This window comes from Ascochyta rabiei, chromosome 7 (assembly GCF_004011695.2).
Source record: "Ascochyta rabiei chromosome 7, complete sequence".
In the NCBI taxonomy this organism is placed as follows: Eukaryota; Fungi; Ascomycota; class Dothideomycetes; order Pleosporales; family Didymellaceae; genus Ascochyta; species Ascochyta rabiei.
The window spans coordinates 788,360-813,987 of record NC_082411.1 but is presented as its reverse complement, the minus strand read 5'-3'; the positions used below and the strand labels follow the sequence as shown (position 1 = coordinate 813,987).

Genomic DNA, 25,628 nt, shown 5'->3' with positions numbered 1-25,628 from the left:
GATCGACGGCAAACGCGTCGGCCAAATTGTGGACAAGCGCGCGTTCCCGTGACGTTGCCAAGAACACTAATCGCCCTCCACTCCACCTCGGCCTGGAGGGTCATGCATTAGACCATCGATTGCATCTCGCGAGATCTACTCGCGCGCTCGATCTACTCGCGCGCTCGATCTAGTTCGCCTCGAAGGCTCAACCACAACCCCTAAGGGCACACCGCCACGATGCAGTTCTCCTCGCGATCATTCCGCGCAACGCTCCCTAACTCGATCGCCGCCAAATACCGCAAAGCGCTGCAAAAGCACCCGTTCGCACTCTTCGGCCTCCCTTTCCTTGCAACAATAGTCGCCGGCTCGTTCATGCTGACACCCGCCACTGCGCTGCGCTACGAGAGATATGATCGCAAGAACCAGCAAATTACCCAAGAGGAGGCAATGGGGCTGGGCCAGAACCGGAGAAAGGTCAACATGAAGGACGAATACTACGTGAGTGACTCCACCAGGCGGATGTTGAACGCGTACGGCCATGAAGGCCAGAAGTGGGAGACGGTGTTCTCGAGCTTGTTCACTGACAAGGTCGCAGAGATTACAAGCCAAGGACCTCGAGGACTGGGAGCAGAGGCGTGTCAAGCGACTACCAGGCGAGCCAGATGGTACCCTTGTTTAAGTGTACATTGCATCACATTGTTAGGGCGTTACGGGGTGTATATAAGCATAGTGGTCAGTACTTCTGAGCTTTGCGGTTTTATGAGTTGATGGCGAAACGAAGCACTTCTTTATTCTGGGGCGACAATCCTGAGGATACACAACGTCTACTTAATGCGCACTGTGTCGGATGTCGCAGTTTCGAAGCATGTGCGCGATATATGTGAAGATCGAGCTATTGTAGTAATACTTTCGTATTCGGTTATCTACACAATACCTCGCAAGAAGTGTATATTAAAATGGCTAAGCTCTTTTGAACTGTCATGAAAATCTCGACAACCAAGTATGTCGTTTCCTGCCTGTCCATTCCGTCCATCCATCGTAACGATCGTAAAGCACTTCTAGTCTCGCGCGGCCCTATCGTGCCGCAACGGTTTACGTCCTGGAAGCCTATTAAAAATGATGCTATCTATGCCGATTCATGCAAATGACTCCTGCAAATGCCCAGAATTCAGCAAAGAAAGAAGTAAAGGCGGGAGATTGTGGGGTATCTACTGCTTGATCTCGTACGTGCGGCGGAACATGCTGTCAACGCCGGTAAGATAGTAAGTGCCAGGAAGGATACCATCCGTCTCGCCCTTGGGAGTGTAGTCCTTCTGAAGGTGGGCTTGCTTGCGGAGATCGCACATCTGAGAAAGTGTTAGTCATGTGTCCAATAATACCGTGATCTGAAAGAGGGCATACCGCATCGTACGCCTCAGGAGCAACAACGCGCCTTGCGTCCAAGCGGCTCTGGATATCAAGCTGCTTGGCAATGTTCTCGTAACTGCCCTTGATGGTGAAAGAGAACAAAGAGGAGGCGAGACCACTTCCGTAACTGAAGAGAGCGACGCGCTTGCCCTGGGCAGTCTGGCTGTCGATGTTTGCGAGCAAGCTGCACAAGCTGGCGTAGACGCTGCCGCAGTACATGTTTCCGCACATGGTGGGGACCTGGATGCTAGGCTGCACACGAGCAGCAAATCGCTTCTTGGCAAGAGCCATGAAGGTCTTCTCGACGGTTTTGTCGGAGATGGAGGCGTCGTAAGAGACGTCCTTGACCTCGGCGGGAACCTCGGCAAAGATTGGATTGGAGGGGTTCTTGAGGTAGTCGTTGTACAACAGGCGCGCGTACGACTTGGACACAAGCTTGCAGGTAGGTGCATGGAAAGCCATGTAGTCGAAACGGTCGAGAGGAGTCTCCTGCTCCTCAGCGTGGCCATTGACACCGTTGCCGTTCTGCTGCGATTTCAGTGTTGCCTCACGCTCGTTGTAGGCCTTGTAGCAGGCATCCACAGCCTCGATGTAGCACTTGATGGAGAAGTGACCGTCGACGATGGGGTACTCGCTCGTCAAGTCGGGCTTGTAGAAGTCGTACACGTGCCTGACATAGGAGCCACGCTTGCCGGGCTCAATAACAATGGGAGCGTCGGGGCCGATGAGCATGGCAACGCAGCCAGCACCACCAGTGGGGCGGGCGTTGCCCTTTGCGTACAGCGCGATATCGCCAGCAACAACGACAGCGTCACGGCCGTCCCATGCCGAGGACTCGATCCAGTTCACCGAGTTGAACAGCGCGTTGGTGCCACCGTAGCACGCGTTCACTGTGTCGACACCCTCGACGTTGTAGTTACCGCTCTCCTCAAACAACTGCATGAGGACAGACTTGACCGACTTGGACTTGTCGAGGAGCGTCTCGGTGCCAACTTCGAGGCGGCCGATGGTCTTGGGGTCGATGTTGTACTTCTTGAACAGCGAGGAGACGGTGGTCAGGGCGAACGAGTAGATGTCTGCGCAGCACGAAGATTAGCTGTTGCTCTCGTGTGGAGCTGAATGCTCAAGGTATGCTCGAAGAATGCCCAAGAAACGCTCAGGAAAAGATGCTCAGGAAGCACCAGGAAGCACTCACCCTCACGGTCGTCGCAGAAAGACATCTTGGTCTGGCCCAGACCAATGGTGTACTTGCCCGCGGCGATGCCATCGAACTTCTCGAGCTCGGACTGGTCGACGCACTGCAGGGAAAAAAGTCAGCGGCGTCGACAGGAGGGGCACAGCGAGGCGCAAGACTGCTCATGCGCGCGCAGCGTGGGAGACTTGCCTGGCTGGGGAAGTACAGCTCAATGGCCTTGATACCGATGTTCTGAGGACGGGCAGCCATGTTTAGTATTGTTGTGAGGTGTGGTGGAGGGAGGGGGCAAGTTGCTAGGGGACAGGAGGGGTGGTCTTCACCGCCGGTTTAAGTACTGGGAAAGGAGGAGTAGGCGCGAGCAACAAAGGCAAAGTGCGGTCAGGTAGCGGGCCAATGCTGGCAACTCAAGCCTCTAGGGTGGATGAGGAGTTTTAACTGTTTTTGTGCAGATACCTGGGTCTCAACAACGCCAATTTCCCGTTCATGCGCTCGCCTGACGCGGCGACGCGCCATGTGGTACTTTTTAGTCGACTCCACTATCTGCGACCCGGGCCCCAGACCTCGCGGGGCTACTGGGAACCACGCCCATACTCGGCCTCTTGTTGCGTCTGCTGCACGAAATACTTTTTGTTGGCATTTAGACTGGCCACTGCGAATCTGCGAATCGGAGCTGCGTGGCGCCGTAGTTCTGGGAGCCTATTCGCGTGTGCCAGGAACAAGCCTATGGCGTCGATCCTGGCCTGTTGGCCTGCAGGGTTGCCGCTCTTAGCGTCCAGGGACACGAGAGTGAATGGGCTCATCTCCAACTCCATCTTGTGAACACCACATGGTCAGCAGCTTGCCGCGACCAGAATACAGCCCCCAGGCATGCGCGGCACCACGTAATGACATGACGAGCCGCAGCGCTTCGATTCACGACGAGAGGATCGAGGTGTTGCGCGCTCAACATGCTCTCAGTCTGCATAACCACGAGCATTTTATACCAATGCTGAATACCGCCCCGCTACCCTTTGCCGGGTGTAGGGCTTGTGCACATTGCGTTACTACACGTGTGCATACTCCCGCCCGCTCTCCTTTACCATAGCACAGCCACATACGTTCTGAGCATAAACTGCTAACTCACACAGGACGTTCATCGTACGTCGAGGTACGCAATATCGTCGAACTAACGTCTTCACTGAACCACGGCAAACGGCAAACGGCAAACGGCACGTCGTGTTCTGTCAGTCGCAGCTCTGATGTCAACCACGAATCTTTTAGGCCGAGATGGAGGCTTGCGTACCCGCAAGCTACAGCTGTCAGTCGAGGACCGAAGAGCGGCATGGCCAAGGCTCGCATGAACTTCGACAAGACGTATGCATGGAGGCCCGACGTGTCGGAGCAACTGCTGCTTCTGTACGCCTTGCATTCACGTAGCTTTCCTAGACTTCGAATTCCCCAGAATGCAGCTGCAACTTTGTCCCCAGTATGGGTGCCTAGCAGCTTGTGGCTGGATGAGATTGCCCCCTCCAGACATAGATAGCAGCTCGCAGCATCCGGCAACGTCAGCAACGCGCCCGATTCTCTGCGCAGGGGAAGCGTCCACGATGCTCAACCTTGGTGTGTGGACATGCATGGGGGTGGAGGTGATTGGTTGGATGTGAGCTAGCCATCTCGGCCAGGCACGGATCTGATCTGATAAAATCTTATCAGATGTGGACCAAGAAAAAAAACTCGCTACAGATTGGGGGGACGATGTCATAGCCTCAGGCCGTCACCGGAGCAGAGCAAGGCCAAGGCAGCGAACGCATTCTAACAAAGGCCCGAGTGCAGCAAAGTGGCCCGATAGGTACTGATGTGAGGGGGCAACCTGGTTCTGTTTTGCAGTCTGTGCTCAATCGCAGAAGCATCGTGCATCAACCACAACGACGACCACGAGCACCACCATGAGCACCAGTCGCAGGCGCGTGGGTGCGTCCGATGGCGTGCGCTGCGAAGAGGAGGATGGCTGGTGGGAGGCCCACATCAGCCGAACTGCTTTCTGCTTTCTGCCGGGACTTCTGGGCCGCGGAAAGCCAGTGTTTACGCTGAAACGGGCATGGTGGAAGCGAGTTCAACCTAGTCGTTTAGCGTGGAACTCGCCGTGTGCCCATCCGCCCGTCGCAGAAGCAGCCGCCCGCTCCACCCCAACATCACGACCACGACGCCCTCGACGCCCTCGACGCCCTCGACGACCACCGCTCGCTCCCGACATCGCTGCCCACCTCGCCCACCTCGCCCACCCCGCCCACACACGCCTCCGAGCGCGCACCGAGTCGACGCACATCGCACATCACGTGGAGGTCATCGCGCCCGCGACGCCGCCCTCGAGGCTTGAAGGGGGAGACAGGGCCTTTGGCGGCCTCAGGGACCGCACCGTGCAATGGAGCGCCGCAACAGCCACGACAGCACGCTCTCCCCGCGCGAGAGCGTCCACGATGTCTTCGACGACGAGTACGAGGACGACTTCGACGAGGATGATTTCATGGTCTCGGACGGCCTGGGCTTCCGCCAGACACATGCCAACGCCAACGCCGACGACTCGCCAGACGGCCACCCACAAGACCCCGGCCGCAGCGAGACGCTACAGCGCCAGCACTCGACATCAAAGGCCCCGGTGAACGACCTGCGACGCACTGCAACGAGGAACAGCACCGCCAAGCTGCGCAATTCCACGGTCCACGACGACCGCCCCCCAGCGCTGAGCAACCGGCCCCCTCTGACCCAGTCCCCGCTGCAACACCGCGACTCGGTCAGCTCTACCGCCTCGTTCGCTACCACCAGCATGTCTGAGAACCCCTTCGAGACGGGCCCCAGCCACCCGTATGGCATGTATCCCCAGCACACAATGGACCGCTCCAACAGCATCGCAACCGCCTCCACCGAACGGCAGGATCGGCCCATGTCGATACAGCGACCAGCGTATCCATACGCCATGTACTCGCAGAGCGGCCTGGACGATGAGACACCAGTACAGCCAATGCAGCCGGCCCGGCCCACAGTACCTCAGATCCAGACAGCCGTGCCTGTAGGCTTCCCAGGCCTGAACAACGGCTACCGCAGAGTGCTTGGGCCAGATGGCGAAGAGCAGGACATCATTGGTCCAGACGGCCACACCGAGCAGCTTCCGCCCTACTCCAGATACCCAGACGAGGGTCCCACAAAAGCCTCCATGGCTGCAGAGGCGAGCGCTTCGCGTATCCTGCCAGCACCCCAGAACCCTGTCATGGACTCTGAGGATCCTTTCAATGCACCCGTGTCACCAGTGTCGCCCCTCAGCGAAGCATCCCTCTCGACGCCTGCCTTACCCGCCGCTGCCGCCGCCGCCGAACCCTTGCTGCCTTCCATTGCACCTGCTCGTCTCCCACCCCAAAGACCGGAGACGCAGACAGGCAATTTAGCTTCCACCTTCTCACCTAGCACCGTTCCGGCTGCACCATCTGAATCGTCCTCAGCATCGCTGCTAGCAACAGAGTCAGGTGATGTCGGTGAGAAGTACAACGAAAAGGCAGATCCAGAGTCTACAAAGACAAGCTGGCGTAAGAAGAGACTATGGGGAAAGATTCCGATGGGAGTTGTCGTTTTGGTTCTTGTGATTTTGCTCATCTCTGCTGTTGCTCTTGGAGCGGCCATTGGCACCTTTGCTGCAAAGAAGCACAACAGCAATGACAACAAGAGTCCTAACAAACCAGAAAAGGAACCGTAAGTTTGCTCGTGCCATCCGCTCACTAGGCAGTGCTAACCTGAATAGACAACCGCAAGTCACAGGTCCAAGTGGCTCGCTCTTTGGTGCCACACCCATCCCCACCCCGGTAGGATTCTCGTCACTTCCAACCGGTGCCTTCTCTCTTCCACTTGGTTTCCCACAGGAAGCCAACCCTGATTGTCTGGTTCAGGCCAACGAGTACTCGGCGTGGTCATGCAAGATGACCTTTGCGCCAATCAGCATTACCATCAACAGCACAGGTTTCGACTCGGACGGGAATACGCAGCAGATGGCTTCCCTTCGAGGAGGTGCTCTAGCTCCGGACGGCGTTATCCAGTATGGCGCGCAGACTCCTCAACTTGAACTGGAACCTTTGCAACTTGTGCTTGATCTCGACTACCAGAGCTATGGTCCTGCGTATCATTTCTGGGCCAGATATGACAAGCTTGTTGTACTAAGGCAGGAAGAGCTTACAGCTGGCTCAGCCTTGAAGAAGCGTCAAACAACAGATGACATGCCATCTCGTCAACGATTCACTGTTCAGCCTGGAGACTACCCATGGTACTGTTACTGGAACCAAACTTACATCGAAGGTTACATTTATGCCGAGAACAACTCCACCGCAGCATCCTTCACTGCATTGCCCACCATCTGGCCAACAAACTCGCCCAGCTCTACCGTCTCAGATACCGCAACTTTCGCAGCCGCGACGCCAGCGCCAACAGGGACACCATCGACATTCTCAACAGCCGCTGCCGAGGCCATTGCTACGCCATCTTCTGTTGTACGCCGAGACGCCGCTGCAGACGCAGCAGCCTCTCCGTCACGCATCCCCCCATACCCACGCATTGTCAAAATCGAAGAACGCCGTCTGTCCGACTCGCCACAGCCATACTGCCAGCGCATGGTGCTCCTCGACAACGGAGATATTGCGCCCGCGCCAAACGGCAACGATCCCATCGTCACACTGTGGCTGCAGGAGCGGGATCCCAGTTGGGCCGAATACTTCGCAGCGACTACCGCTACCGCGCAGAACAAGCGCGATGCAGTGGCGTCAGTCGAGCGCCGTGGTGACCCGTCGGATTCCTGCCATTGCCAGTGGATGTTCAAGTGAAGCTAAGAGCTGGTGGTGTATCATTGAAGTTTATCTTGTCTTGTCTTGCCGAGCGTTTGAGCGTTTGCGTTATGCATATACATTGGGTTCCGGATTGTCATCATTTCTCTTCTTTTTTTGGCATCACATCACGGGTGCGCAGAAGGAAAGTTTACGGCGTTTCCCATCTCCCCTGTCTGGCCACGACAACTTTCCTCTGTTGAATCCTATTTTACTTTTCTTTCTTAGTCACATATATGTCGCCTCTGGTTGTTTGCTGCCAGGGATTTCCCTATTGCGCTATGGCGTTTGCGACCAACGAAGTAACTTGTATATAGCGGTAGTAGGATGCCGCTGACGTGTGCTATTGCCATGTCAGGCAGGCTGTGAGGACTCTGACGGTGTGGACTCGGATTAGTGTAGATAGATCATGCATATCACCGTTGCACAAAAAACTACCTTGCCACCCCCCTCCGCGATGAGAGGAAAATTGAGGATGCTGGCTGTTAATCTTGACTTGCAGACTGGAAAACTGGAAGTCCAGGGTCTACATAAGCAAGGCCTTTCAATCAAAGGGTGAGCCCGCACGTACTTCAGTGCGCATTCTCACTCGCCCCTGAGCCTGTACACGATCCATCGAATGTACGGCTGCAGTAAGTCCACTCCGTCCTGTACAGACGTCCCGTTATCATCGACCTGGACCGGGCACAGATGCGAACCCAGCTAGAACATGTCCGACATCGATGCCATGTCTGGTGCGAACTAAGAGTGAACCGGTGCTAGAAGCAGGTCTCTACGATGCTAAATTGGCAGAGTATCAAAATCTCAACCAATCCGACGAAAAGCTGTATTACTCCATTTGATGTGTCGGAGAGGGGGGGATGGAACGACAGCGATACAGCAGTGATGACAGGAAGAGAGACTCGATGACGCGTGGTAACCAAGGAAGAACCATGCAAGGTCGAAAGCAGCGGGAATCTGGGATAATCTGGACATGGACGCAGCAATCAGTACTGAGAGAACGAATCCTACGTGTCAATATCTCCTGTCGCTGTCACACAGGCGCAAGACGACTAGCAGTACAAGCATTCCATTTCTGAGCCTAAATGCTGTGGTGGCTGGTTCTACTCTCGCTCGTCCCCTGGACCTTATCCATGTGGTATAATGTTCTACTCTCGCCATACAATCGACCCCCGAAGAAGCACGCTGAACGCCAAACAACATGTGTAAAACTGTGAGATCATGGTCGAACCGAACAGAGGTGCGAGCCCGTTTACAATTTGGACTTTTTGCTCTTGCGAGTGACGGTACACTGAATGAGGCCGTTGGGATCGGATTGGGGAGCGAGAACAGTCGCATCTTTGCCGGTATTCTTGATGTCTTTGTGCCACGAAAGGTCTGCAGAGAATTAGCTTGCGTTCGAGCAGGACTCATGCAGGCATATCTTACCAATCTCGAAGTAGTGCTTGTTGGGCAGAGCATAGTCAACTGCCTCGATTTGAGGGACAGTAGCAAGTATCTTGTCGCACATCTTGTACATGGTAGCCTGGACGCTGGCGCTGTCGTCCTCGGCGAAGATCTTCATAGTGATATCCCTTGCCGCCTTCCAAGCACCGTTGAAGTCAACAGCCTTGGCCTCTTCCGGCGTCTTGAAGAGCTTCCATTGCCAGCCAGCCTCAATCTCTGTGCTGAGAATGCGATCCCAGGTCTCAGGCAGACGTGTGTACTCGTCGCGATGGAAGCCGTGGAAAGCGGAACCGGTGCTCTTGAGCACAAGCAGCTTCTCAATCTTGGAGCGAATGGAAGAGCCTTGTCCCTCCCTTGTCACGGCCTCGACAACGCGGACCTCGTCACCGTCGCGGTAGAAAGAGTGGGGATGGGGCTTGCCGTCGATGTCCATGCGAGTCCATCGGTGCTGGATGATCTTGACATGTGCGGCGTGGATGTGCGAGTAGGTGTTGACGAAGTGGTCGCCGATGATGGCAGCAAACTGCTCGGGAGGGTCGATAGGGTTCTGCTTGGCGAGAATGTAGGTGGTCTGCTTCTGAGTATCTGTTGCGACTACAACAGAGTTGTCTGCCTTGGTGTAGCTGTGGATGATGAGCGATTGTAGCTATTGGGCCACAACACACACTTACGAGGTCTCAATGTCGCCCTCAAGCAGAACGCGGACGGTCTGCTCTACGACGGTGTGAATGCCAGTCTTGGGGTCCTTATCGACCTTGTACAGGCGGACATTGTCCTTGCCGTAACGGGCGTAGCTAAGCTGAGACATTGTGGACGGTTATGCAGAGAAGTGAACGTGAAGAGAACAATGAGTTAGAAGCTGCCGAAGATTAGTCGCGGGCTGAGGGGTGAGTGAAGGGAGCTATCGGTGCTGGGTAGGAGAATAGATATAGCTTCAAAGACGCAAGCTTATCAGACCACTTGCAGGCGGAGGTGGCCGAACTGCGAGAGCACTGCTGTTCACAAATATGGACCACCAACAGGGTTTGGATGAGCAACAGAGGGCGTCGTAAGTTGGTTTGCATTGGTTGGGAGGTTCATCGGCGGTCTCCGATCGAAGCCACCAGGATAGCGACGGCACGTGACCAAGTTCACGCCCAGCTCCGCCAGTGGGGCTCGTCGAATGAAAGAAGATACGTGGAGCTGGAGGACTAGGCGTTGGCCCATCTCCGTGCGGCATCACGCCAGCATGGTGTTGTAGGATTGCCCAGTTGGCAGACGCGCCGCAGATGCCGACAGGAAGATGTCCGCGGCGGGTGTGGAGTGAAAGCACGGGCCGCAAGCGCCGTTGCTTCGAAACATGGACCGTTCAGTGCTGGGGTTGGACGATGGACCCGCGAACACTTAGCACTGGTTGACTGCATTCACTCTCTGTGCGATTGCCCTTGACGCCTTCCCCAGGTGCTGCGCCGCTCCTTCTTCTTCTTTCCGCAGGCCACAGCCACAACCCCGCATCCAACCAGTCGGTCTGGTACCGCAGGGCATACTGATTGATATTCACGCATCACGGCTCATGAGGCAAGAGGAGGGCGGCGCCGAAATCCCGACATACGATGCGGTTGAAAAGCCTGAGGTCTGAATGACGCCTCCCGTCCGCTCCGTGAATCCGCAGGCCGACGTGCCCTCGACCGACCAAGGCTCGCTGCTTGCGCCCACACGTACTAGAGATGGCCGCTCCATGTCTGCGGCCACCGTCAGCGTCATGGCGAGCTCGCGCGGTGGTCAATCGTCGTACGCGACCGCAATCTCTGGGCCTGGGAGCTTCAGCACGCAGTTAAAGCCCACCATATCGCAGGACAGCAGATTGCGCCCGGACATTGATATGCATGCCATTACTGTGGGCGACAACGACAACTCCACCAGCGAGCAGCGACAAGCCGACCTACAAGATCAGATTGACAAAGAGACTAAGATCAAGATTGGGTCGGAAAATCTGTTGGAAGCTTTGAATGCAAAGAGTGCAAAGAACGTCAAGGACCAGAGGGCACAAGTCGAAGAGCAGCTGAACATATCGAACAAGAAGCTCGCGCAGCTCAAGGCAGGGCTTGCAGTCGAGATACAGCGCGCAAAGGAAGTCAAGTCACCACCAGCAGATCCACAAAGTCGGCTATCGTTCTTGTTCCGTCGAAACCTTTCACGCTCGCCCTCACGCCACGTTGCCAAAGAGAATGAAGACGAAGACGAGGAAACAGAATCGCCGACGTTCGTGCTCGCCGAGATATTGCAGGCGTTAGAGGTGCAGGGTATGCAGCCAGAATACTATGTTGAGCGAGCCAACTCCCTCGTCCTCCTGCTCAAGCGTCACCCCACCCTCAAGTACGATCTGGCATGGTCTATATTCGGTTTGAGAATGCAGACTATGCTCCTGAGCGATAGTCGAGAAGTCGTTGCAGCTGCGTACCGAGTTATGCGGTATGCTTTCACCGACCGAAAGTCTCTCCGAATCATCCGAGGATTACAGACCGACTACTTAGTGATACTGTCTCTTGTCAAGGAAAGCAAAGCTAGCGTTGAGCGCGAGCAGGCATTGAAGTTTGTGCGAGCTTTTTTGGACGTGAAGGATGGTGTTGAAGAGGTTGGGCGTGCTGTCGTCCGCATCATAGTAGCAGTGGCCGAGCATACCGAAGATCGACTCCGGAACATTGCGACTTTGACTCTGGCCGAAATCCTCGTTAGGAAGCCATCGCTTCTGGTCGGTGCAGGTGGATTAGGAGTTTTGACAGACGCTCTGGGTGAGGGTAGTTACCATGCTGCTGAAAGCGTTGGTTCCTCTCTACTCTACCTGCTAGATACACCACGACGACGCCAATTCCTTCGCTCAGGTCGTGAGCTGGAAACACCATTTGCAATGTTCACCGATGGAGGCACGTTGCACGGCCATCTACACGAAGAGAAGCTCAAGGCCAACGCCAAGGTCATTGCATCTTTACTCAGAAGCTGGTCTGGCTTGCTGTCTCTGTGCATGAACGACTTCCTCCCACTTCGCTCTCTTCTCCTGTCACTGCAGATACCGACTATCCATGTACGCAACATCATTCTAGAGCTCCTATTCGACCTTTTCAGGATCAAGTCACCATCATGGTCTTCCTCTTTCCTCGCCGGTCGACGTCTTACAACCTACGGTCGTGTTACGAACATGCGAAATGAGCCCGTTAAAGACGGCTCGAATGCAAAGACTGGAACCACTACGAACAAATGGAGCTTGATCGATCATTACGTTTCGGTAGTCTTGGCTGCCTTTCTGCACGCTGGACTGGTGCCAGCTCTGCTACGCGCTGAAGAAGACCCATTGACTCTGCAGCTGAAGCGCAAAACGACCCTGCTTCTTGGAGAGGTTTTGAAACTAGCGAACGATCTTTTGCCGCCATCGTGGAGTGCACAGCTCCAAGTCCTTCCCCAATTATTAAAATCGGCCGCCGAGTTTGATTCAGAGGATCGGTTCGTTGCGATCGGTACTATCTACCAAGTGGACAGTGTCAACCGTACGCTGTACAGGTCAGGTGCAACGTCGCTTCATCCTAGTAAAGGCACCGCCACAGTTGACAACGCGGCGTCCGATCGGCAGACCGACCAATCGAAGGTCCAAGCAGCCATGCAAATGGACGAAGGCCAATTCCGTTCTTTGATACTCGAGAGTCAAGTTTTGAACACGAGCAACTTTCAAAAGTGGAATTGGAACTTGATTCAAACTGCCATCGATGGTCCTTTACTGAACCCTAAAAGACTTGATGAGGCATTGAAGGTCACAAAATTTGTGCATCGTCTTTTCAACTTCTACCGTCCGTTCAAATTTCGATTTGCCGATGTAAAGAACACAAAACCAAACCAGCGATACGTGCGTGCGGGTTGCGGTCTGGTGACCAGTCTATTGCAAAACCCAGAGGGCGTCAAGTATCTGAGCGAGAGTAAGCTTGTCCGACAATTGGCAGAGAGCTTATCACACTTCGATAGGATGAGCGGTCTGACGTCTGACTCGCCTCTCTTCCAGGCCGACCGTATGAACGAGACGCTCACTGGAAGCTATTTCGCACTCTTGGGTGCGTTGAGCAAGGATTCTCGCGGTATCCAGATCCTGGAAAGATGGCGGGTTATCAATATGTTCTACCACATCATCGAACTCAATGGTCGCGACGATCTGATCCGGGCCTTACTCAGCAACCTGGACTACACTCTTGATGGTCATCTACGCATCATCATATCGAAAGCCATGACGTCATGCTCCAAGGAGATTCGCATCTTTGCGACTGGCTTGCTGCACAGATATGCAACGAAGCCGATGCAGCTGTCTAGTTCCCATGGCGTTGCAGAATGGGCTATCAAGCTGCTTATAACACAGCTTTACGATCCCGACGTCGAAGTTTGTGAGGTCGCAATCAAGATACTGGAGACGGCATGTAACGAGACTGAGTCTCTAGAATATGTCGTGAAATGCCGACCTGCTTTAGATCATTTGGGCGAGATTGGTGCGCCCTTATTGCTCCGATTTTTGTCAACGTCAGTAGGATACCATTATCTGGATGGGCTGGATTACATCACGAAAGAGATGGATGACTGGTTTCTGGGTAGGAACGATGCATACGTGGTACAAATCGAGGCGACCATGGCGCGCGCGCTGGCCGACATTCCTGACAAACCGTCATCTCTGCTGTCCTACGACGAAGCCTCGGAACAGCCTGAATACGGACTGGTGCCTGCGCACTTCTATCGAGAGCTTACCAGGACAAAAGAGGGCTGCAAGCTGCTCAAGCAAAAAGGGCACTTTGAAGAGTTTGCTGCCAATATTCGTGATTTCGCAACCGAAAACAATGATCCTGAGATAATTCTTAAGGTCAAGGGATGTCTGTGGGCCGTAGGGAATGTTGGCTCAATGGAGTTAGGAGCTCCGTTTCTCGAAAACTCAGACGTAGTCAAATGGATTGTACAGATAGCAGAGACCTCCGAGGTCATGTCACTCAGGGGTACAGCGTTCTACGTACTTGGACTGATATCGAGAAGTCTCCATGGCCAGGAGATTTTACTTGAGTATGGCTGGGACGGTGTAGTCGGTGAGTCTGGTGAAGCACTGGGGTTCTGTTTGCCATTGAACTTCAGGAAGCTTTTCGAGGTGTGTATCCAAATGCGAGTATTCAAGTCACTTCTAATCAAGCGCAGATTAAACCATGGGCGGCCAGATCGGAGGACATTAGTTGGAAACGCAAGACCGAAGTCACGGTAGCCATCACCGACAGCGATCCCATCAATGCACGCATCCTGAAGCTTGCAACTGACCTTGGAAACACGGTACTCGCCAAGCGGGCAGCGAACGACCTTCAAGCGTGAGTAGCACCCTTGTTTGCCGAAGGAGAACACGAACTGATATTTGTTTAACAGTATCAAAGCTAAGAAAGCACCGGGATTTACCAAGCCATCTGTGTTCCGAAAGGTCATGCAAATACTGGAAGCACACCACTTCCGCCTTCCAGCATGTCGCTTTGTTCTAGACCTGTTCGACAAGCGGGTGTTGGAGCAAATCGTGCTCGAAGAAGAAGACGAAGAGAGCGAAGAGAGTAGCGACTCGGACTCGGAATCGGACGATGAGCCGTTTGGCACGGTCAGTGCTGCAAGTGCTTCATGACATTCTCGAAGGGGTTCATCAATAAGCTGTGGGCCTTGGCGTTAAGGAGTACACAAAGATTTCACTGTACGCATTTTCGGGACCGGACTACGCGTACCAAGACTAGATTCAACGATTAGAGTTGCATGTGGAGTTCCACGGTATTCGTCTGGGGCTAAGGAATGCATCTTCAGCTACTGGCTTCGTGCTTCGATTCGGATTCGGAAACGGTAGGCGAGAGGCGAAGCTTATAACACGAGTTGATACGAGCCATCTCTTTTTTGTACTGAATGTCGGACGTTCGGGGGTCGTTAGACGATAGAGCAACAGCCGACAGTCCAACCTCATCAGGTAGGTATCGGAGCCGACTGACTAAGAGTGATTATGTGGGAGAAGCAGCAGCGTAGAATGAACCAATGCAGCTCCATCAGAAATGCAGTCGTCAACGAAGGGTCTTAGGCACAAGCGAGCCATACCCGATGCAGGCGTGGCACATGGCGGATGACAGGTCGAACCAGCGTGTGATTGGCTGGCGTAATCGTCGAGTCGACTCGTCATCGATGCTCAAAAGCGTGCATGCTCAGTGTCTGGCAGCCTTTGAGCAGTAAAACAAGGGCGACAGGACGGCGCGTCTTTGAGTGCATGTGCTGCAATCAGCCTTTAGACGGAGCCACCGCGCGCAATACGCATCGAGGTGCACGAGAGAAAGCGGATCTTGGCTTGGCGCCAGTCCAATCTGCTGGTCACGAACGTGCAGTACGCAACGAGGACTGGATCTCGTACAGGGGTTTGAGCAGTTACTGGTCGCGCGTGAAACGGGTCATTTCTCCGTCGACCGCCCCGTTTCTCGGAAACGGCGCTGAAGCTGGAGAGTGCGGGCGAACTCGCGAAAAGAGGCAAATCCTCCAGGTGTGTCGAGAGGCCGCACGGCCCTTTTTGATAGTGGGCCTGCTTTGCGCGCGTGCACAGGCCAGGCCAGGCAATGGAGACGGCAGGGAGTCTGGTGGGGTGTTGATGACGGGCCCATTCATCGATCCCGCTGAAGGGCATTATTCCCTTCTGATCGGAAGCGACCGTCTTGACTGGACCTGGCAAAACACCATCGCCGATCCCATGGCTAGGGTCCGTGGCTGCACACGTCCGCTATGTTAGGTCATGACTTTTCCTCTGACTCGCGTGGCTACTTGAACTGCCTCATTCTTCTACGCCTGCCATCGTAACAAGTTGGCAGACCCGACATTCAGCCTCGCCTTTGTCGTTCTGGACCTTCAGAATCATTCGACAACGTCACTATCCGGTGCTTTCGACCACTTCTCGGTCTACTCCGCCATTTCTTGTTCCCGGTCAGCACGGCTGTCCTTGAGCTCGGCCGCAAGCCTGACAACCTTTGGAGGCCGCGACTCGCCACGCTGGAGCGTTTCACCTGATTACGCATAAAACACACGACCTACCTACCGCCGTATATCTTCGACCCTCATCGCCGATACCATACCACCACCAACCGTTGATACCGTTGCTCCCGCCAATCCTTCCTGCTCCGTCCATTTCCATCACGCGACCGACCGCCTCCACCATCAGTCCCATCTGTCTGGGCCTGAACCAGCACATGGCTGTTCCTGCCACCGCACAATAGACGGGACTCGCATGAATTTCCCAAGGGAGAAAGGGTGCTCTCTCGTCCAGGACGTCAAGCATTCCTTTGAACCGCCGGTGCCGCCGCAGGTCTTTATGGTCAACGATGGCTTTCCAGCAGAGGCAGTGGTGCCCGATGCCCTAGCCGCCCACCATGATGCTCGCCGACTGGTCCGCCTTGTACAATGCCCTCGGTGCTCTCACCCACTCAAGGCACCTGTGACGTTGCCATGTACACACACTGTCTGCCGTGCATGTCTACCAGAACCCCAGCCACGGAAGAACATATCTTATCCGAATACTCCGGACCGCCTAGTGGGAATCACCTGCCCACTGCCGGGATGCGGGACAGAGCACGCCGCCGCAGAATGCTCAGTGGACGTGACCTTGACCAAGCTGATGGAATTGATTACGCAAGAGATAGCGCAGCATAGACCATGCATGGAAGATTCACCAACCCTGCTCGAGGAGATCTTGCAAGACGATGAAATGGTCGAAAACGAGTCAGAGGAAGAGAAGGAACGAATTAGCGAAAAGGGCAACCGGCAAGTGCTGCATGGCGGGCGTCTAGTATCGACGTTCACCATGGCAGAGATGGGACAGCTCCGGTACAACTCCGAAGTAGAATACTCGACCATGTCGCCGGATGGGGACGCATACGAACATCTAGACGTCATCATTCTCGAACGTCTGCGAGAAGTAACCTACCAGGAGCTGGACTGTCTTGTATGCTACAACACGATGCTAGAACCCACCACGACCACCTGTGGCCATACCTTCTGTCGCCGCTGTCTAGCCCGCGTCATGGATCACAACAGTATTTGTCCTTTTTGCCGAAGGGATTTACACATCTCTACCTCGTTACAAACAAGCCAGAGCGGCAACGCTGTCTTGAACTCCCTTTTGAATGGACTATGTCCGGATCTGGTCGCCTCCCGTACTGCTGCGGTAAAGGCTGAAGAGCAGGCTGGCGACGAGGTTTTTAACACCCCGTTGTTCATATGTACATTGGCGATGCCCGCCATGCCGACTTTTCTCCACGTTTTCGAACCTCGGTACCGTCTGATGATGAGGCGTGTACTTGAGGGTAACAGACAGTTTGGTATGGTCATGTATAATCGCACATCCTCGTCACAAGGCGAACTTGGATCGGTTCCATTCTTCGAGTACGGTACTTTGTTGGAGATTATCAACTACGAGCTCCTTCGTGACGGTCGCAGCTTCGTGGAGACTCGAGGTATCGGCCGCTTCAAGGTCAGGGCACATGGCATGCTCGATGGTTATAATGTCGCCAGCGTTGAGCGTGTCGAAGATGTATCTTTTGCTGAAGAAGGTGCCTTGGAGCAGCAAGAGACGACCATGGCACGAGCCTTTGCAGAGTCACATTTCCGCGCGGATCCGCAAACTCAGTTACCCACCGACATTGCTATTGAGTCGCTGTCTACTCAACAACTTCTCGATACATGTACGGCATTCGTGCGAGAAATGAGAGAAGCGAGTGCGCCCTGGCTTCGCGACCGAATCATTCAAGTTTACGGAGAACCACCCGAGGATCCTGCTCTATTTCCATATTGGTTTGCATCGGTCGTTCCCGTGGTGGAAGAGGAGAAATATGTCCTTCTACGAACTACCAGAGTCCGTGAGCGCCTAAAGATTGTGTACTCATGGATTGGAAGGATACGTGGGCAACGATGGTAAGGCCTTTTTCTTTTTCTTTCATTGTCTTTCCCTTCGATTCCGCATCGAGATCGACGACCCACACTTGAGCAGCGAGAGACAAGACTTATTAGCAACGGGGTGTAATTTCGCGAAACGATCTGAACAGCGATCTCCAGCAGTACGGCTATCTGCAACTGCTCTGGACTCTTCGAAACAACAAACACTTTTGGCAACATCAGCAAGCTGACCTACATGCAGGGCCTCGGGCAGCGCCTGCAATATCCTTTGACTTGCGGTTGTGCTCATCAGCTTTAGTCTCAGTGTTATGACAGCTGCTCGACTACCGCCGCAGACTACCTTGTAATAGCGTGGCACCCCTTTCCCGCCGAACTCGGCCTTTGGCTCAGATTTGAAGACTGGTTTACGACTTTTTGGACAATGCATTTTTCCGCGTTCACCGCCATGTTGCAGCATTCTTGTTTTGTTTTCGCTTCTTCAAAGATTACCCCCCTTTCAGGAGGACCGGTCCAGGAGCCTGCCTGGCATACCGTGTCCATGTTTATGCTTTTTGATCCGGGAGCTTGCCCGGCTGGTGCATCTGCAATGAGACTGTCAGGTCTCAAAAGTGGCATGAATGTGGGATAGCATTGATGGTGTTCAACTGTATCAGACGATTGATCGCGCATGACTGCGTTATTGCGCTGGTCGATACGTATGTTAGGATCTGTAGATGAATTGTGAATCCATTACGTTGCATTGGTCCATATCGAGTGTTTACTCAATGTCCTTCCGCGATTGTGTGCAAGTGCGGATTTGCAGCATCTGATCATCGCGAACGAAAACAGCGAAGCTTGACGCGCTCTTTGTGCAGGCCTTGGAGATGTCTACGCCTACAGTCTGAGTGACCAGAGGTGGCCTAAGGGCTTGTAACCTGCTGGTAGAGGACGAAAAGGATGCATGTGACGCAGTTCGCTGACGTAAGGCGTCGGCGCGCAGAGCTCGAACAGCCCGACCTTGTAAAGATTCTCGACGACGTCAAGCTCCAAAACATCAACTGCGCATCCCTTCACCACCAGCCCACCCAGTATGTCGTCGCCACGTACACAACGCTACGGAGCAGTGTTGACAGAAAGCCAGAATACACCCAAATTCCGCAACCACAATGCCCCCTAAGCAGCTCAACGGAAAGGGCGGCCGCCCCAGCGCCGAGCCTAGCTTTGCGCGCAATACCATCCAAGGTCTCACGAGCCCAGAGAACAGGAGCGTTGTCACAGCGATTGGCTTGTTCGCTGTAAGCCTACCCAGACTGAAGATGGTGGAATGAATATGCGGGATGCGGAGCCGATGGAGCACAGTTGCGCTGGTCCTGCACAAGCACAACAGTGGATACCAAAGTATATGCTGACATTCGGGTTCAGATTGGTGTCACCTTCCTGCACAGCAGCTGGGCTGAGATCCTCCTCCCCGCGTAAACCTTGTACACCGGAGTCGGAGACGGATGATTGAGCGATGAGAGATGCGACCATGTCGAACCCACACGGCCCAGCCCATCGGCGTAACAGTAGTATGCTGGCAATGTACAAAGGAACAGTGCACACGGAGTACGGCACGGGACAGGCGTTCAGGCAGGGGGATGGACTCGATCCGAGGATCTGATGGGGCTGTACAACAAGTGTATACAAACAACAACAACAACAACAACAACAACATACCCACATTTGCACCACAAGCTCACGTCCACGCACCTGCAACTACCGTCTCAGGCGCACATGCACATAGCTGCTTATGTTTGCTTCTAGCACCCCGTTCCGAAGTCCAGCCTGACGTCATCTCCATCCCGAAACACATCCAGCCTCACAAGTCCGAGTCCGAGACCCCCCCTTGGCACCACCCGTCACAGAACAACACACGACGTCGCCCAAGACATGTCCAAGCCCGTCTCCTGCGTGGTGACAGATGCTTGGTTCGCCAGCACCGCATCCACCATCCCAGGCCTGCTACGCGTGGTGCCAGGATGCCCTTCCTCCGCTGGAACAGGTACGAGTTACAGTCATCGAGCCCTGCTCCGCGTCTGCGAGATTGCGACCCACCGCCCACCGCATGGCACGCTGCTCATTCGAGTACTGTTTGGATCCCTACAACGGCTTCTCACATGCTGAAATGTCTGCCGTGTGCAAGTGCGCCTTCTTGGCGCACCTCGCGTTGGGGAACTGGGGAGACGCGGTCACACAGCCGCACCAGTGTGTCCGTAGGCAAGGCGCTGTCCGGTCTGCTCCGATTGCGTTCCGGCTTGTTTCGTGTGTGTAGACATGCAGCACTCTTGCTGGAGCTGCAAGTCTGCGGCGCGGCAATGTGGCTAACAGGACTGAGGGTAAGTAGAGCCAATGTGGTTTAGCCATCGAACCGTAAGCGCCCGTGGCGGTGTTGGCATGCTGGCGGCTCTACGAGCCTACGCAGTGTGAAGGCACTATTGGTGCAGTTTCTCGTATGTAAGCTTATCATAGGAAGACTAGTGCGGCGTTGTCCACACGGCGAGTAGAGCAGAGTTCATTTGAATGGTATGTGTATGTTTCGTCAAATTATGTGCTTTGGAATTGATCAACAGTCCCGCTGTGAAAGAGTGATAATAATAGACGAACAACATGCTCGCTAACATTACAGCGGACGTCGACCCTGTCGGCTAATCAATATGCTATGCATCGCTACTACAAGCCGTCACCAAGTACAAGAGGGGTTATCGAAGGTCCAAATGCGTAGCGTTCCAATAAGGACGCAGATATCATGTCGTGAAGAGTGCGTTGCGTTGTGCTGGGGTATCTCTAGTCTATACTTCTCGAATCCAGACCTGTAAAGAGTTAGTGAATACTTGAAGCTGCTATCGGCACGTGCGGCTGTCTTACCTCCAACTTGGGGGTCTCGCCAGTCCTTCTGGACTGATCCTTTGCCGTGTCAACGGCCATATCTAAATCATCCTGGTCGGCCATAGTGATCATGTCACCATCATCCTTGATCTCCACCTTGAAGTTCTGCCTCATACCGAACTTCTCTCTAATCGATTGCGAGAACTCGCGCATGGTGATGTCCGCAGTAACAAAGACATAACGAGTGTCGACCCCATGCACCTTGACTCGAATCTTGCCTGCGACACCACGGGCGCCGCCGCTACCACCAGATCTCGAGGAGCGCGCTGGTGACCGTCTTCGGGATTTGCTGTTTCGAGACATCATCTCAAATTCCGCATCGTCTAAATCACTCCCATCGTAGTCATCCTCGTCCTCCTCTTCGATGTATGCAGGTCTTCTGGATCCTCCACCTTGTCTCGAGCTGCGGCTGTATTGGCCCCGGCTGGAACGAGACTGGTACGAGTCATAGATGTCATCATTGTAGTCATCGATGATGTCCACTTCTGAACCACGGCGACGAGGCCTGTCGCGTGGTCTATTGCGCATAGACTCCGACCGGTTCGGTGGAGGCCGTTCAGATGCAGAGCGCTGAGTCGGTTGGCGGCGCGGCTCTTCAGCCCTTTGGTCGAACGCAGCTCTTCCAAGATTCAATGGTTGCGGTTTAGGTCCGCCTCCGCGTACGGACTGTGCTCGACTCATTGGCTCATTGCTACTGCCCTTTGATCCTCGGCCGTCACCCTCGGGTGGTGGTGTTGGTGGGAACATATTGCGGTTCATTGGTGGTTCGGACTGTTGCCGCGCCCTGCTCTGGAGCTCTGGCTTGACGAGATTGGTTGCGGCAAACGATAGCTTCTCCTCGGGTCGGTCATCCGTCGCTGTGTTGCCCATCTTCTTGATCTCGGCACCAGCGAAGCCAGTGAATGCATTGTTGCGGTCTGATGCGGCGACCAAGCGAGCCTTTCCAAGGTAGTCCTTTGTTTTCAAGTTCTTAACCTTGGCGTCATTGGGGCGGTAAACGATGCCGACTGGAATGGAGAACACCGTGTAGCCCTAAACTTGTCAGTCCATAGTCTTGTCACAAGAAAGGAAATTCATAGTACCTCGGCCTCCTCCCGAATAGCCTCATCAATCACGTCATGATCTGGCACAACCTTCTCTTTGGCCGCAAACGACAAATCCTGCAGACCGGCGTCCCTCTGTTGCAGGTAGATGTAGCAAAGACCACGGTTGAAGAGAACCTCGCACGAATACAGTTTAAACTTTAGGCCTAGTTGTTCGTAGTCGATGTTGTTGTTGCCGCGCAAGTACAGAAGCGTGTCGTTGAAGTTGGCTAGTGCTTCCTCAAAGTCGCCCATTAGGAAATTCGATACACCCTGCTGGAAGTATGCGACGGCGAGATACTGGTCCAGACGCACAGCGCGCTGATAGCAATCCACCTGTGGCTGTAAGGACATGCGTGCATTTCTCTATCATTTGTCCTTCACTCACCGCCTTCTCATGCTCGCCGAGTGTGGCATGGATCACACCACAGTTGAACAAGATCTTGGATGTGTCGGAAATCTGGTCAAAGACTTTCAATGCCTCATCGAACTCGTTGTTGTCGTAGCTGGCGAGGGCTGCCACCCAGGTCTCAATTTCCTACCCCACTCATCAGCAATTGGCTCGGAAGGAGTGTTGGAACAACCCAACGGGAAGGCGCGCACCTGCTTCAGAGACATGACGAAGGTTTCTTTTCACTAGTTACCCGGCAGTATGGTGTCGTCAAGCCTCAACGCGCTGCTGCTCCCACCACTCCACGGTTGAGGTGGGGTAGCGTTCCGTTCCGCTCGAGTGCGACCAGATGAATGGAATCTTCTTCACAGCTCGCTAGTAGCCGCCGGGGCTTTGATTGCACAAGGTCGGTATTAGGGAGCGGGGTGTGTTGCGCTTCCGGGTATTATACTCCAGCTATGTTCGAGACGGGCGACGGTATTGTGGTGTTGCGCGAGCGAGGCAGGCACAGGTATTAAGAAACAGTCCGGGCAGTTTGGGGAGAGGGAAGGAGGCGTCGAGGGCAGCACGGCAAAGACACACAGGGACACGGTGGTAATCTGGCGGGCGGCTGCAGGCTCACACAGGTGGGGAGACCAAATCTGAGTCGCAGCGCGTCTGGAGTCCAGCTTGGCCGGCTCCCTCGTACGCCTCGCTGATTGGACCCCTGCATCGTGAAAGCCGACATCCACGGCGCCTAACACACTCCCAAGACACTTGATACCAGCCCGTTCGAGTTATGGCGCCACCGCCATGCGATTTCCTGATGGCTTAGCAGCACCTGGAAGCGCTTCCTTCAGCTTTCAGGCCTCTGCTGCGCCATATGACAGCAGTCTGGCGGCGCGGCAAACCTTTCAGATTTTGCCCCTTGCGGACGTGGACTTCAGCGTTTGAAGTCTGTTACATGGCAATCCTGCCACTGAGACAGCGACGTGACTTAACCACTTCCTGTCTACTTGACAGCAATACTCGGGTTACCGGACATGAACGCATAAAGTCCGTGGGTAGTTTGAACCTGTATTCCAAGGTGTCACCCTCCCGGACAAGGCATTTCCAAGGCCACTTCAATATGTGACAGAGCCGCGTCCACCTTGGCAACTCCGTGGTCCTCACTACACACAAGATGTCACATTGAGGACCCATGTGGGAATCCTAGTCTCGGACCAACTAGGTAGCTTGCGTGGCCCAACGACAGATGCCATCACACCGCCTGTCTAGACCCAACGGTCCACATCGCAACTTACAGGCTGGCGTCAAAGACCGCTCAAAGTTGGCGTACTTGCTTGAGTGCTGTTCGTTTTCTTGTCTCTTTTTCCTTACTTAAAATTACAGCACGCTTGAAACTCAAGAGACCCCGTCAGACGATAACATTCAGCAAATATACACCCTTGCTTTTGTTATTCAAACAGCCACCGTTTAGCTATTGTGTCTACTAGCGTCTCTTGTATACTGCTTCTGATATCTCAACCATGTCTTGCTCCGTAGTCTTCTGCGTGTGGCTGTCCTGAAGCATTCCTCAAAAAGCTTAACTTCAAGCAGAGTAGGTGCTTCCCATCCAGTCGGGTCACTCTTCACTCTGCACTCGTGTTCATTATATCAGCTTTGTTAGGCTCGTGAAAATCTCCAGTCATGTCTTCGGTCTCGAGTCAGCGCTCATGAACGGTCATTTCCCGCAAGGCTGCCTCGTCTGCCGGCTCGATAGGTTGATCGTGGCTCTCAGCTGGCCGCCTTCCATTTTTGAGTAGTCGTTCTTCATCACCCGGGATTCTACGTTTCTATACCGAATTCTCCGGGGCAGTAGAAGAAAGGCGACATGAATCATTACTGCTAGAACACACCCTGCCCTAATGCCAGCCTCGAGACTTGATCTCGCCCTCGGTAGACCTTTATCCGTTATCTAGAAGTAGCGACATGGCCGCTGACGGTGAGCGCATGTATACTTGTGAAGTACCCATCGTACTCGTCCGGCAACGATGTATATGTAAACTCAAGGCCTGATCCAGGTAGAGTAAACTGAGTGTCAAGATTAGGGTAAATTCAGGTTATAGTATCGCCTCCATATCAGCGTGGCAGTGTACGAGGATGCCACGAAGTCGGATATGCGTAAGAATCGGATTGCCAGTTACCATTGTACCTTGATACGGTACAGCGTTGGTTGTATGCTCGGAGTCTCCGCACATCAGTCTTTTGTGATATGGCGCTTACAAGATTAGCATTCGAGGACCTTCAGATTTTCACTTTAGGACAAGAAGTTCACCATGTGGTCTCTGACAGTCGGACATTGGGTCGTTGCTCATTTGATTCTCAACATTGTAGTATCTACAACATGCCACGATCGCGCTGCTCCTCCCTCTCTTGCCACACCGTCTTCCCTGAACACGAACATACCGTCTTGTCGTCTGCAAGGTACGTTAGTAAAGGCAACTTCAAACTGCAACGGTACGTTCAAATGATTGAGGGGCACTTACTGTCCCAGACACCAGCGCTCCGCGCGATGACGCCGACTAGGGTGTCCGGGTCGTTCTTGTCAAACTGGAGACTGTCAGCGCCAGCGATGCTATTTTGAATTCGACTGACCTTTCCATCTTGCTGCTTCGCAACAACAATGCTTCTCCCAATCATCTCCCAAATCTGAATTGGGCGATCGAGGAAGACAGAACCGACACCGCCCTTCCCTACCTCGACAGTACCAAAGATCCCTCGACATGGCTTGCCTTCCTTCTTGGCCTTTAGCGCTTCCCAAATGCCACCCGTCGACTCTGGACCTTGCGAGATGTCTCCGGCTTCGCGAACGGTGGCGTGATAAGTTCCTGGCGATAGTCCTCGAATACTCAGATCAACAATGGTCATACTTGGTGCTACCTCAACCATGCGGACCAATCCGCGTACTTTGTTCTCCACATGAGAGGCGTGCGACTCCAGGATGCAGACCGCAGCGCCTAGACGTTGTCAACGTGTGCATCTAGCTTGAACGTACCAACTTGAGCTTACTGTTCGACTTTCCGGAACCACGGAGAATGGCGTCTCGGCCACTTGCTTGCAGAGCATCAACAATTGCCGAGGGTGCTGCTGTACCTTCAACAGACACCAGTTGCTCCTTAAGGTTGGCAGTGATCTTGTTGATACCTGGGTTCTGTCAGGCGAATGACGTGCGTTGGGCTCGACCGTGCGCTCGTACCACTCAAGTTGCTTAGAGAACCTTCGATGTCTTTGATGCAGGCCTCGCATGTCATGGGCACTGCAAAAGTAGTCTCAAACGCCGGAACAGTCATTGTGAGGGTAGTAGTTGATTTGCAACCTTGTGTGGAGTGAGAGTCTCAAGTTGCGTGATTGACATGTATCTCGTCTCGCTTTGAAATCCAAGCGAAGCCGGACTCCCGACCGAACAGCGAGGAGCATGCTGA

General features: G+C 54.1%; 9 protein-coding genes across 9 annotated transcripts, besides 6 other annotated features; 5 read left to right on the top strand and 4 right to left on the bottom strand.

The window, feature by feature from the left end:
* Positions 1-219: 219 nt before the first annotated feature.
* On the top strand, positions 220-661 carry EKO05_0004834 (Cytochrome oxidase assembly; the record flags this gene model as incomplete). The annotated part of the gene is made up of 2 exons (XM_038939522.1): positions 220-480; positions 578-661. 2 exons carry the CDS (start codon positions 220-222, stop codon positions 659-661), a joined length of 345 nt encoding a protein of 114 aa, XP_038799382.1.
* A 529-nt stretch (positions 662-1,190) lies between these two features.
* Positions 1,191-2,833, bottom strand: EKO05_0004833 (Hydroxymethylglutaryl-CoA synthase; the record flags this gene model as incomplete). Its single annotated transcript, XM_059636470.1, has 4 exons — positions 1,191-1,328; positions 1,384-2,465; positions 2,585-2,687; positions 2,774-2,833. 4 exons carry the CDS (start codon positions 2,831-2,833, stop codon positions 1,191-1,193), a joined length of 1,383 nt encoding a protein of 460 aa, XP_059492453.1.
* A 1,649-nt stretch (positions 2,834-4,482) lies between these two features.
* Positions 4,483-4,517: a tandem repeat.
* A 468-nt stretch (positions 4,518-4,985) lies between these two features.
* EKO05_0004832 (uncharacterized protein) lies at positions 4,986-7,422 on the top strand (the record flags this gene model as incomplete). The annotated part of the gene is made up of 2 exons (XM_038939243.1): positions 4,986-6,304; positions 6,354-7,422. 2 exons carry the CDS (start codon positions 4,986-4,988, stop codon positions 7,420-7,422), a joined length of 2,388 nt encoding a protein of 795 aa, XP_038799380.1.
* Positions 5,048-5,083: a tandem repeat.
* Positions 5,124-5,162: a tandem repeat.
* Positions 5,911-5,931: a tandem repeat.
* Positions 6,665-6,704: a tandem repeat.
* Positions 7,423-8,674: 1,252 nt separating the features above from the next.
* On the bottom strand, positions 8,675-9,676 carry EKO05_0004831 (Factor independent urate hydroxylase; the record flags this gene model as incomplete). Its single annotated transcript, XM_038939266.1, has 3 exons — positions 8,675-8,799; positions 8,851-9,491; positions 9,540-9,676. 3 exons carry the CDS (start codon positions 9,674-9,676, stop codon positions 8,675-8,677), a joined length of 903 nt encoding a protein of 300 aa, XP_038799379.1.
* Positions 9,677-10,486: 810 nt separating this feature from the next.
* Positions 10,487-14,521, top strand: EKO05_0004830 (uncharacterized protein; the record flags this gene model as incomplete). Its single annotated transcript, XM_038939467.1, has 3 exons — positions 10,487-14,011; positions 14,059-14,222; positions 14,278-14,521. The coding sequence occupies 3 exons, from the start codon at positions 10,487-10,489 to the stop codon at positions 14,519-14,521; spliced, it is 3,933 nt and encodes a 1,310-aa protein (XP_038799378.1).
* Positions 14,522-16,144: 1,623 nt separating this feature from the next.
* Positions 16,145-18,080, top strand: EKO05_0004829 (uncharacterized protein; the record flags this gene model as incomplete). Its single annotated transcript, XM_038945668.2, has 2 exons — positions 16,145-17,826; positions 18,050-18,080. 2 exons carry the CDS (start codon positions 16,145-16,147, stop codon positions 18,078-18,080), a joined length of 1,713 nt encoding a protein of 570 aa, XP_038799377.2.
* Positions 18,081-18,953: 873 nt separating this feature from the next.
* EKO05_0004828 (uncharacterized protein) lies at positions 18,954-19,263 on the top strand (the record flags this gene model as incomplete). The annotated part of the gene is made up of 2 exons (XM_038939192.2): positions 18,954-19,082; positions 19,210-19,263. 2 exons carry the CDS (start codon positions 18,954-18,956, stop codon positions 19,261-19,263), a joined length of 183 nt encoding a protein of 60 aa, XP_038799376.2.
* A 209-nt stretch (positions 19,264-19,472) lies between these two features.
* Positions 19,473-19,500: a tandem repeat.
* Positions 19,501-20,615: 1,115 nt separating this feature from the next.
* Positions 20,616-22,412, bottom strand: EKO05_0004827 (uncharacterized protein; the record flags this gene model as incomplete). Its single annotated transcript, XM_038939477.1, has 5 exons — positions 20,616-20,636; positions 20,692-21,744; positions 21,795-22,130; positions 22,183-22,332; positions 22,398-22,412. 5 exons carry the CDS (start codon positions 22,410-22,412, stop codon positions 20,616-20,618), a joined length of 1,575 nt encoding a protein of 524 aa, XP_038799375.1.
* A 2,131-nt stretch (positions 22,413-24,543) lies between these two features.
* EKO05_0004826 (copper chaperone) lies at positions 24,544-25,496 on the bottom strand (the record flags this gene model as incomplete). The annotated part of the gene is made up of 5 exons (XM_038939548.1): positions 24,544-24,623; positions 24,693-24,756; positions 24,802-25,163; positions 25,216-25,350; positions 25,403-25,496. The coding sequence occupies 5 exons, from the start codon at positions 25,494-25,496 to the stop codon at positions 24,544-24,546; spliced, it is 735 nt and encodes a 244-aa protein (XP_038799374.1).
* Between the last annotated feature and the right edge of the window lie 132 nt (positions 25,497-25,628).